The sequence below is a fragment of the Erinaceus europaeus genome, chromosome 2 (assembly GCF_950295315.1).
Source record: "Erinaceus europaeus chromosome 2, mEriEur2.1, whole genome shotgun sequence".
In the NCBI taxonomy this organism is placed as follows: Eukaryota; Metazoa; Chordata; class Mammalia; order Eulipotyphla; family Erinaceidae; genus Erinaceus; species Erinaceus europaeus.
The window spans coordinates 66,127,297-66,139,836 of NC_080163.1; the positions used below are offsets into that span (position 1 = coordinate 66,127,297).

The 12,540-nt window shown below is 41.1% G+C and overlaps 1 protein-coding gene across 6 annotated transcripts in view; it reads right to left on the reverse strand.

The window, feature by feature from the left end:
* The window catches only part of ASH2L (ASH2 like, histone lysine methyltransferase complex subunit), a 36,185-nt gene that overhangs the window by 6,216 nt on the left and 17,429 nt on the right, over positions 1-12,540 (reverse strand). For all 6 annotated transcript variants that reach the window (XM_016185387.2, XM_007516698.3, XM_016185386.2 and 3 more), the window contains 4 exons: positions 9,475-9,692; positions 4,294-4,461; positions 3,764-3,957; positions 121-213 (listed from right to left, as the gene is read on the reverse strand). In XM_016185387.2, coding sequence (XP_016040873.2) covers positions 121-213; positions 3,764-3,957; positions 4,294-4,461; positions 9,475-9,692 — 673 coding nt within the window. The remainder of the gene's footprint in view (positions 1-120; positions 214-3,763; positions 3,958-4,293; positions 4,462-9,474; positions 9,693-12,540) is intronic.

Genomic DNA, 12,540 nt, shown 5'->3' on the forward strand with positions numbered 1-12,540 from the left:
ATGGCAGCAACATGGTACCAGTCCCCCTCTGGGCCTCACTGACTTCACTATTATTAATTAGGGGGTTGATCTCAATCTTCAAGGTCTTCAAGTTTTGACGCTTTCATGACTGTGACTCACCTCACTATGAGGAGTCTGCTTTAAACTCTTCTCTGCTTTATCCACAAAGTCTTTCTCCTCAAAATACAAGTAACTCTTGAACTTTATCAAAGCCTTGAAAACCAAGAGAAAAAGGGGTGGGGGCGGGAGAGGAAGGAACATTAAAGTATCAACTACATCATCATGAAACATTTCTTAAAAAGCCAGATCCCCACAAGTAGCACTGAGACCTTGGGTTCTGCAACAGAAATCTGAGGTTAGCTTTGCTAGATTTGAACGACTATGTGATTCTTTTTTTTTCTATAAATATTTATTTTCCCTTTTGTTGCCCTCGTTTTATTGTTGTAGTTATTATTGTTGTTATTGATGTTGTTGTAGTTGGATAAGACAGAGAGAAATGGAGAGAGGAGGGGAAGACAGAGAGGGGAAGAGAAAGGTAGACACCTGCAGACCTGCTTCACTGCTTGTGAAGCAACTCCCCTGCAGGTGGGGAGCCAGGGGCTTGAACCAGGGTCCTTAATGCTGGTCCTTGCACTTTGCGCCACGTGAGCTTAACCCACTGTGCTACGCCTGACTCCCGTGATTCTTATAAAGTACCAGAAGGGGACCACCTGGTTGGACACATGCCTTACCATGCATGAAGTCGCAGATTCAGACCCTGGCACTATGTTAGAGTACCACAGTACACTGGGCAGAGGGGTTCTGCACAGATGGTGAAGTTGTACTGTGGTGTTTCTTTCTCTCTGTGTGTCTCTCCATCTCCCTCTCCCTCTCTATATCTTCTGAAATAAAAAACCATGAGAAAGTTGGTCTGGGGGATGAAAGTGGTATGATTGTACATGTTTGAAGCCTCTGTATAGCAGACACACACACACACACACACACACGGATAGATGGGGTGGTGACTCAGACCAGGGCTTACGTGTATAAGGCACTGAATTTGGTCTTAGCACCACACACTGAAGTAGTTTTCTAGTCTCTGTCTCTCACGTGAAATGAATCTTTTTTTTTAAAAAAATACTTTTTTCCTTTCCATATTTGGGAGCTACTCTCTTCCCTGATCCAGCTTTCTGGTCCTTTTTCCAGCCATGACATAATCTCCCTAGACAATAACTAGGCTCTACCTGCATATCAGATGTCAGGTTCAGGGAAAAAAAACAACTAGTATAGTCATGGGCGGAATATAACTAAAATATGCCTACTAGCTATCTACAAAATGGAGATCCCCCCCCCAATTCTTCATCTGCACTATTCCAGCCTTTAGGTTCATGATTAGTCAATGTGTCCTGGAGTTCCAATTCCCCAGAACCCTGCCCCACTAGGGAAAGAGAGAGGCAGACTGGGAGTATGGATCAACCTGTCAATGCCCATGTTCAGCGGGGAAGCAATTACAGAAGCCAGACCTTCCACCTTCTGCATCCCACAATGGCCTTGGGTCCATACTCCCAGAGCGTCAAAGAATAGGAAAGCTATCAGGGGAGGGGATGGGATATGGAGTTCTGGTGATGGGAATTGTGTGGAGTTGTACCCCTCTTATCCTATGGTTTTGTCAGTGTTTCCTTTTTATAAATAAAAGAAAAAAAAATTTTTTTTTCATTTTTCTAGAGCCAGATAAGCAAAGATAGAAAGTCAGAGACCACAGTACTGAAGCTACCTTCAGTGTGCCAGACTTGAAACTGAGTAATGAGCTATTTCATAAGCCTTAAAATAAATCATAAAAAAAAAAAAGCAGAAAGAAAGAAAGGCAAGTAAGCAGGTTGGGGAAATGGCACAGTGTTTTATGAAACATACTTTCATGCCTGAGATTCAGATGTCACAAGTTCAATCCCTAATACCCCCATAAGCCACAACTGAGCAGTGCTCTAGGTAGAGCACTAAATCAAACTCAAAACTCAATAAATCTGTATTTAAAATGTGTCTGTTTTATACTGTGTCCATTTTAAATCAAAAGAAAAAAATTGAAGGTTGAATTTTAGTTAGTGATATGCATCACATAGTACTTAGGAGTGAAGTGTATTTACATCTGCAATATTCTTTCTACAAGAGGCATTAAAAAAAAAAAAAGATGGGGAGTCTGGTGGTGGCGCAGCAGGTTAAGCGCATGTGGCGCAAGGACTAGAGTAAGGATCCCAGTTCATGTCCCCCGGCTCCCCACCTGCAGAAGAGTCGCTTCACAGGTGGTGAAGCAGGTCTGCAGGTGTCTGTCTTTCTCTCCCCCTCTGTCTTCCCCTACTCTCTCCATTTCTCTCTGTCCTAACAACAACAACAACAATAATAATAACTACAACAATAAAAACAACAGGGGCAACAAAAGGGAAAATAAATTAAAAAAAAAAAAAAAGATGGAGGGGCCAGGCGGTGGTATACCTGGTTAAGTGCACAAGGTCCCAAGTTCAAGTCCCTGGTCCCTGCCTGTAGGGGGAAAGCTTCACAAGTAGTGAAGCAGGGTTGCAGGTGTCTCTCTGTCTTCCTCTTCCTATCTCTCCCACTCTTCTCAATTTCTCTGCCTCTATCCAATAATAAATAAATAAAACTATATATTTCTTATATTTATTTACCCTTCCATTGCCCTTGTTTTTATTGTTGTTGTAGTTATTATTGTTGTTGTTATTGATATCGTCATTGTTAGATAGGACAGAGAGAAATGGAGATAGATGGGGAAGACAGAGGGAGGAGAGAAAGACAGACACCTGCAGACCTGCTTCACTGCCTGTGAAGCAACTCTTGTGCAGGTGGGGAGCCGAGGGCTCAAACTGGGATCCTGCTGCCAGTCCTTGCACTTTGTACCATGATAAAAATATTTTTTTTAAAAAAGATGGATGAATGAAGAGGTGGGTAGAAGATGAATGGACAGCACATTAATGAGTCTAGGTGACAGACATTCAGATACTAATTTTTTTTTTTTAATGAGAAAGATAGGAAGAAACAGAGAAAGAAGCAGACATCACTCTGGTACATGTGCTGCCAGGGACTGAACCCAGGACCTCAGGCTTGAGAGTCCAGTGCTTTATATACTACATCATCTCCTGGACCATTAGACACAGATTAAAAAAAAAAAAAGGTGCTCGTTTTGCAACTGTGTGATCTTACTGCTTCTAAGCAGACTCTTCTCTTCCATTTAAAATTAAGATAAAAACAGAAAGAGAGGAGAGATGTCACAGCACTGGGCCACCACTCCTGGCACTTCCCAGTGCATCTCACTTCTATGTGGTGCCAGGGATTTGAAACTGAGCCTTGATGCATGGTAAAGTGTATACTCTGTAACAGGTTAAGAGGAAACAGGTAGGGAGTTGGGCAGTAGTGCAGCGGGTTAATCGCATGTGGCGGAAAGCGCAAGGACCGGTTAGGATCCCGGTTCAAACCGCCGGCTCCCCACCTGCAGGAGAGTTGCTTCAGAGGCGGTGAAGCAGGTCTGCAGGTATCTCTCTGTCTCTCTTCCCCTCTATCTCCCCCTTCTCTCTCAATTTCTCTCTGTCTCTAGCCAATAACAAAAGAAAAAAAAAAAAAAAAAGAAAGAAAGAAACAGATAAGCTATTTCCCAGTCCCCCAAATTAAATTCCTTCAGATTAGTTATGTCTTTAAGCTTTTCAGAACAAAATGTCCACAGTTGTAGGCACTGGCTGTCACAAGTCTTCATATCCATGAGTCTCTCACACAAACTTACCTTATCTTTGTAAGTATCAGGCAGTGACTTGGCTGTCTCTGTGTCTTCAGGAAGATTGATATAGAATCCCAGGACATCTCCCTGTCCATAGCCAGAAGAATAGTGTTTTCCGATGGATTGGTGAAACTTAGTTCCCTTTTTGCTCCGCCAGGAATAGCTAAATTTATCATAACCTAAAGGAGCCTGAAGATTACCTGTGTCAATAAACAGACATATAGGAAGTCAGAGGGCTGCAAGTCATCTGATTAGCTAAAGGAAAAGATTCTAGATTCTTCTAATTAGCTCTGGGTCAATTTTGTAAAGTTGCTTACAGTTAAATTTATTTAACAAATAGTTTCTCAAAAGTCAAGAATATTTAAAACATTTCTAGGAATTACAAACCACTGATGTACCTGAATTATATGCATAATTATATGTACTTGAATTATATGCATAAAATCCAGTAAGCATCAAAGTCTTGGAAGTTTAACCAGTTGGTCTATCTATATCCCTCAACTTGCTTCAGCGCTCATATTTTAGCCCTAGCTTACCTAAAGGCTGGGACCAACCCAGTCTGGCTGCAGTGTCTGGTGGCATGTCATCCACTGTGATTTCAAAATACCAGGTGCCTTTCCGTACCCCATGAGAAGCCCGAACCATTGAGTAGCCCTTTTCTCCAACCACAGTCAGCCGGTCATCAGAGATCTTTAACTGGGGAGCTGCAATGACAGTGATGAAAACAAAGGCCTCAAACTCATTTGACTTGAGATAACTGCCACAAAAAACAAGTCCTGTGGTGAAGGAGGTGGGGCAGCAATGAAGGGCTAGATTTGTAAAAATGGAGTCCTGAGTTAAGTCCCTGGCATCATATGCCCTCTTTTTTCCCAACCAATCAATCAAACAACCCCCCCTTTTTTTTAGTCCATGACACTCCAGGAAAAGAACACAATAGTCATAATTAGGTGAAGAGTTCGAAATATTAATACTGGGCGGGCGTCGGGTGGTAGCGCAGCAGATTAAGCGCACTTGACGTGAAGCGCAAGGACTGGCTTAAGGATCCAAGTTTGAGCCCCTGGCTCCCCACCTGCAGGGGAGTCCCTTCACAGGCGGTGAAGCAGGTCTGCAGGTGTCTATCTTTCTCTCCTTCCTCTCTGTCTTCCCCTCCTCTCTCCATTTCTCTCTGTCCTATCTAACAATAATGACATCAATAACTGCAACAACAATAAAAAACAAGGGCAACAAAAGGGAAACTAAAAAAAAAAAAAAAAAAAGAAATATTAATACTATGGTTTCATCCTGACTTACCTGGGCAGATGACCTTACCAATGCTTCCTGGAACCTCACCTCTCCAGAACCCTACCCCACCAGGGAAAGATAGAAACAGGCAGGGTAGGGTACATAGCATAATGGTTATGCAAAGAGGCTCTCATGCCTAAGGCTCCAAAGTCCCAGATTCATTTCCCTGCATCACCATAGGCCAGAGCTGAGCAGTGTTCTGCTTAAAAAAAAAAAAAAGAAAAAAAAAAAAAAGGAGTTGTGTGGAAGCTCAAGGACCCGTGGAAGGATCCCGGTTCTAGCCCCTGACTCCCCACGTGCAGGGGAGTCGCTTCACAGGTGGTAAAGGTCTGCAGGTGTTTATCTTTCTCTCTCCCTCTCGGTCTTCCCCACCTCTCTCCATTTCTCTCTGTCTTAACAATGACAACAACAACAACAACAATAACAACAACAATAAAAAAACCAAGGGCAACAAAAGGGAAAAATAAATAAATATTAAAAAAAAAAAAAAAAACAGGCTGGGGTTATGGATCGACCTGCCAATGCCCGTGTCTAGTGGAGAAGCAATTATAGAAGCCAGACCTTCCACCTTCTGCATCCCATAAAGAATTTTGGTTCACGGGGCCAGGTGGTAGCGCACCTGGTTGAGTGCACCAATATTCAAGAACCAGGGTTCAAGTACCCCACTCCTACCTGCAGAAGGAAAGCTTTGTGAGTGGTCAAACAATGCTGGAGGTGTCTCCCTATTACCCACTTCCTGCTGGATTTCTGGCTATCTCTATCCAATAAATAAAATAAAGATAATTAAAAACCCACCTAAAAAAATTAAGTAAAGAATTTTGGTTCATACTTCCAAAAGGATAAAGAATAGGGATGCTTTGGGCTGGGAAGACAGCATAATGGTCATGCAAAGAGAATTTCATGCCTGAGACTCCAAGGTCCCAGGTTCAATCCCTAGCACCACCATAAGCCAGAGCTAAGCAGTGCTCTGGTCTCTCTTCCCTCTGTATCTCTCATTAAAATAAATAAAATATTTAAAAAAAAGAGGGGTGGGTGGTGGTGCACCTGGCTGAGCACATATGTTATAGTGCTCAAGGACCCAGGTTTGAGCCCCCGGTCCTCCCACCTGCAGAGGGAAAGCTTTGCAAGTGGTGAAGCTGTGCTGCAGGTGTCTCTCTGTCTTTCTCTCTATATATCACCTCCTCCCTCTCGATTTCTGGCTGTCTCTATCCAATAAATAAAGCTAATAAAAAATTAAAAATAAATTGAAAAAAAAAAGAATAGGGATGCTTCTAATAGAGGGGTGGGACAAGGAATTCTGGTGGTGGGAACTGTATGGAATTATACCTATATTATCTTACAACTTTATAAATAAACATTAAATCACTAATAAAACAAAAAATAATTTGAAATATTAATTCAGGAGTTTAAAGGGCAAGAATGACAGCTGCTAAATAAGCTGTTTTTTTTTTAAATATAGTATATTTAAGGTGATAGGTTAAAGTTAACTATGCTGTCTAGTCCCTAAAATATAACTAGCAAATTGCAATTCATTTAGACCCTGGTTTAAAATAAATCATCTTTTAAAAACACTTTTTTTGGAAACACTTTTTTTTAAAGAAATTATTTATTTATTCATGAGAAAGAACCAGACATCACTCTGGTACATGTGCTGCCAGGGACTGGAACTCAGGACCTCATGCTTGAGAGTCTAATGGTTTATCCACTATGCTACCTCCCAGACCATGGAAACACTTTCAAAAATTTCAGGAATAGTAGAATCCTAAGATGCCCTTCACTCAGTTTCCCTAAATTTTAACAACATTTATAATCATAATACTATTAAGAAATAAATTAATGTGGATACTATGCTAATACTACAAACTAATCTATAGATAACTTTTTTTTTTAGTTTCTACTTGTTTGTTTTCTTTTGTTTTTAGATAGAGACAGAGAGGAAGAGACAGTGACCACAGTACCAAAGCTTCCTTCAATGTGGTGGGGACAGGGGGCTCAATTCAACACTAGCCAAGTGAGCCATTTCACTGTCCCTAGATCATTTTCAAGTTAAATGAGTTATCCAAATAATATCCCTTAACTAGTCCAGAATCTATTTCAAGAATCAACATTTTATTTGGCTATCACCTGTCTTCAGTCTCTTCCAATATAAGATGTTTTAAGTCTTTTCATAACCTTGACATTTTTAAGAGCACTGCTCACTTTTGTTTGTCAAAATGTCCCTCCACTGAGGTAATGCTGGGCCTTTCACTGTGTCATGCTAGTAAGCATGTGTGAAAATGATAAATGCTCATCCTTCAGATGAATATGGGATGATGTCATAGACAGAAGTTGAGAAATAAGAACAGAAAGCAAAATACAAAGCAGAACTAGGACTGGGTTTGGTGCATTGCAACAAAGTAAAGGACTCTGGAGGAAGGGTTATCAGGACCTGAGGCAAGATGGTGGAGGAGGACCTAGGCTGGGGGTGAGAGTGTTTTGCAGAAAACTGAAGTTTCACACATGTACCAACAACTGTATTTACTATAAACCATTAGTTCCCCTAATTAAAAAAAAATTTTTTTTTGATCCTTTGGTTAAAGCAGTGCCTTCCAGGTTTCTTCACTATAAAATTATTACTTGCTTTATATACCTCAAGGCTGGAGGGGGGGTTCCATACTCCCAGAAGGATAAAGAATAAGAAAGCTTCCAATGGAGGGGATGGGATGTAGAACTCGGGTGGTGGGAACTGTGTGGAATTGGATTCCTCTTATCCCACAATCTTGTTGATCACTATTAAATCACTAAAAAAGAAAGGGGGGAAAAAAAGCTTCCTCCAGAGTCACAAACATACAGGATCTGGGTTACATTCACAGCAAAATAGGCATCTCTCAAATGAGATATCCTGCTGGTCACAAGCTAGATTGTATTAAACAACAAAATTAAATATGGCCTACAAATATTGGTAGATCAGTTAATAATGACACAATTATCTACAATTTGACATTTACATAAGATTGACTAGATTATATGGAGATGAAAATAAGTACATAAAGAATCATCAGTTGGGCAGGGGTAGATAGCATAATGGTTATGCAAAGAGACTCTCATACCTGAGGCTCCAAAGTCCCAGGTTCAACCCCTTGTACCACCACCAGCCAGAGCTGAGCAGTGCTCTGGTTAAAAAAAAAAAAAGAATCAGGAGCCGGGCGGTAGCGCACCGGGTTAAGCGCAGGTGGCGCCAAGCACAAGGGCTGGCATAAGGATCCCGGTTCGAGCCCCCGGCTCCCCACCTGCAGGGGAGTCGCTTCACAGGTGGTGAAGCAGGTCTGCAGGTGTCTATCTTTCTCTCTCCCTCTGTCTTCCCCTCCTCTCTCCATTTCTCTCTGTCCTATCCAACAACGACATCAACAACAACAACAACTACAACAATAAAAAACAAGGGCAACAAAAGGGAAAATAAATAAATATATAAAAAAAAAGAATCACCAGGCAGTTTCAAAATATCTTCCCCCAAATATTTATTAACTACAAAGGGAAAAACAGTGGAGAAAGTCAGCAGAAAGCACGTTAGCCAAATAATCATGGTCACAACAGAAAGTTTATCCTCTCACCTAGTGGGGGTTGTACTGTTACGTGGAAAACTGAGAAAAAAAAAAAAAGAAAGTTTATCATCTCATCCATGAGAAATTCAATGAGAAGGACTCATTTTTCTGTGGAATTCTTTCAAAATTGCATAATCCCAGTCTAACCACAACAAAAATCAGACAAACCCTCCTTGAGGGTTTTAATGACAAGTAACTAATATACTTATAAAATGTCATTGTCAGATCAGAAGATATATCACCTAGTAGAGCATGAACCTGACCATAGTTGAAGCCCTGGGTTTGAGTGCCAGTGTTATAGGATAGCACTGAGAGTCCCATGGCTAGTGAAATGGTATAGAGTTATCTCTTTCTCCCTTCTCCCAAATAAAAATGAAAGAAAATTAGTCCAGGAGGCTGTTCAGCAGTATAAAACACTGAGTTCATTTCCCCAGGCTGCATTTTTAAAAGTTTGAAATAGACCGGTTAGATCCCTTGGCTTCCCACCTACAGGGGAGTCACTTCACAGGCGGTAAGGCAGGTCTGCAGGTGTCTGTCTTTCTCTCCCCCTTCTGTCTTCCCCTCCTCTCTATTCCTCTCTGTCCTATCCAATAACAACAATATCAAAAACAACAAAAATTATGATTAAAAAAAAAGGGCAACAACAGGGAAAATAAATAAATATTAAAATTTTTTTTTTTTTAAGTTTGAAATAGAAAGCTTAAAAGACACACACACACACACACACAATGGTTAAAGGTGGGAGCTGGGAGAATAGTAATAGACTGACATATATTGAATTCTACAGTGGACAAAGTTGATGATAACAGTTCAATGTAACACTGGACATGACGTGAACATTATTATCTTACATACCTCGATCATGTAGTGCTAACAAGACCCGTTCATACAAGCAAGCTCTGTAGAGGTCTCCAGGAATAGGTTTTCCTGCCCAGCAGTCAAGTTCAAGCTTCTCAGGGTCAGGGGCATGGGGATCAGGCTCAGCTAGAATATACCGATAGCCATCTTTGTTAAATGGGTGTTCCAAGGGGTAGCCATGAGGGGGGAGGCGCTGAGCAGAAAACAAAGGGTCACTGTAGAAAGGGAAAGATAAAAATCAAGAAATTAAAACCTTCTCTGATACAACTACAATTCTGCAGGGAAGGAGGGGATTAGATTTCAGTAGGACTAAATGCAACTTTGTAAATCCTTATCACTGCTCAGGTAACCATGCCCCCCTGCAGGCAAAATGGGAAAAATGCAAAAGATTAGCCTTACTTCAAAGTGCTATGGTTATCTATGAAACTAAGCCAGTACATCACTGGGGAGAAATGGATGGGGGAGATTTCCAATATATGTATATGTGCCTCCAGGGTTATTGTTGGGGCTCAGTGCTGACACTATGAATCCACTGCTCCTGATGGCCATTCCCACTCCCTCCTTCCCCCCGCCCCTTCCATTTTATTTGATAAGACAGAGAAGTTGAGAGGGGGGAGGAAGACAGAGTGAGAAAGATAGACACCTATGCACTTTTTTTCATTGCTTGTGAAGCATCCCCCCTGCAGGTGGGGAGTGAGGGCTTGAACCTCCTTTTTTAAAAAAAATATTTATTTATTAATGAGAGAGATAGGAGGAGAGAGAAAGAACCAGATATCATTCTGGCACATGTGCTGCTGGGGATCGAACTCAGGACCTCATGCCTGACAGTCTAAAGCCTTATCACTGCGCCACCTCCTGGACCACAAACCCAGGTCCTGGTGCACGCACTATGTATGCTTAATTGGGTGTTCCATTGCCCAGCCCTCAGTATATATATTTATTACTATAATTTAAATGAACAGAATTTATAGATATGACCACTTACATTCTGTTGTCAGTCTAGTAAGAACTGACCTGGATTCTATCACTTCAGTATACAACGAAGGGAAGAGGCATGGGGGATCAGCCAAAAAAGTAATTAAAAGAGCTAATATGGTGGAAAGATGACATATATATATATATATGTATATATATATATATATGTGTATATATATATATGTGTGTGTGTGTGTGTGTGTGTGTGTGTTTGTTTTTTACCAGAGCACTGTTCACCTCTGGCTTATGGTGGTGCAAGGGCTTGAAACTCAAGCATGAGAGTTTATTTGCATAACCGTTACGCCATCTACCCTCCGTCCATATAAATACTCTTGAAGCAACTAAAGACTGAATAAGAGCTCAATATTGGCTTCACTCCCTCTCCCTCAACGAGACTTTCTCAAGATGCCTTCATAGAATTTCCACAAGCTTATTACCAGAGGGGTGATGTTCCTAGATAGCTAGTTTATAAAAAAGGAAATCTAGGGGCCAGCATGGTGGCGCACCTGGTTGAGCGCACACGTTACAATACATAAGACCCCAGGTTCAAGCCCCTGGTCTCCTCCACCTGCAGGGGGGAAACTCCACAAGTGATGAAGCAGAATTGCAGGTGTCTCTGTCTCTCTTTCTCTCTCGATTTCTGGCTGTTTCTATTCAATAAATAAATAAATAAAGATAATACTAATAATTCAAAGAAGGAAATACGGTCTCATGTTTATTTTACATGTCAAAGTATTCAAGACTTGAGAAAAATGGACAAGTGTTTTAATTCCATGGAAGTTACTGAAAAACACATTGGTGCTCTTACTTTATTCTTAGGAAATACAATTCTTTCTTTTTATTTTTCTCCTCTAGGGTTATCGCTGGGGCTCAGTGCCTGCACTATAAATCCACTGCTCCTGGAGGCCACCTTTTCCATTTTTGTTGCCCTTGTTTTTTACTGCTGTTATTATTGTTGTTGGATAGGGCAAAGAGAAAGTGAGAGAAGAGGGGGAAATAGAGTGGGGGAGAGAATGCTAGACACCTGCAGACCTGCTTCACTACTTGTGAAGCATCCTCCCTGCAGGTGGGGAGCCAGGGGCTTGAACTGGGATCCTTACGCTGGTCCTTGCACTTCACACCATGTGCACTTAATCTGCTGTGCAACTGCCCGGCCCCCTTTTCTTTTCTTTTTTTTTTCATTTGACAGTGAATACAACAGTTTGTATATGAATAACATTTCTCAGTTTTCCACATAACAATACAACCCCCACTAGGTCCTCTGTCATCCTTTTCCAGGACCTGTACTCTCCTTCCCACCCACCCTAGAGTCTTTTACTTTGGTGCAGTACACCAACTCCAGTTCAGGTTCTACTTGTGTTTTCTCTTCTGATCTTGTTTTTCAACTTCTGCCAGTGAGTGAGATCATCCCATATTTATCCTTCTGTTTCTGACTTATTTCACTTAGCATGATTTCTTCAAGCCCCCTTTCTTTTTCTATATATTGATATTTTTTAGTTTGGTAGGACGGAGAGAAATTGAGAGGGGAGGAAAGACAGAGAAGAGAAAGAGACATTGCTTTACTGTTCATGAAGTTTCCCCTACAGGTAGGTACCAGAGGCTAGGAATACATCTACTAAGTTCCCCCAGTAGATGTTTGTAACTACATATAGAGCAGAACCCTATATGCATGCATATCCAAGATAAAATTTAATTCCTAAATTAGTCATAGTGAATTAACAGTAAGAGTAGTTATAGCAAGATACTGTAATAAAAGCTATGGGAATGTGATCTCTCAAACTATTATACTTATTTTCTGACCTCGTTTGATTGCAGGTGACTGAGACTATAAAAATTAAAACCACCACAATTCATAATAGCTAAAACCTGGAAGCAACCCAGGTGCCCAATAACAGATGAGTGGCTGAGAAAGCTGTGGTATATATACACAATGGAATACTATGCAGCTATCAAGAACAATGAACCCACCTTCTCTGACCCATCTTGGACAGAGCTAGAAGGAATTATGTTAAGTGAGCTAAGTGAGAAAGGTAAAGATCATTAACAGAAGTTGAGAAAAAAGAACAGAAAGGGAAACTAAAAGCAGGA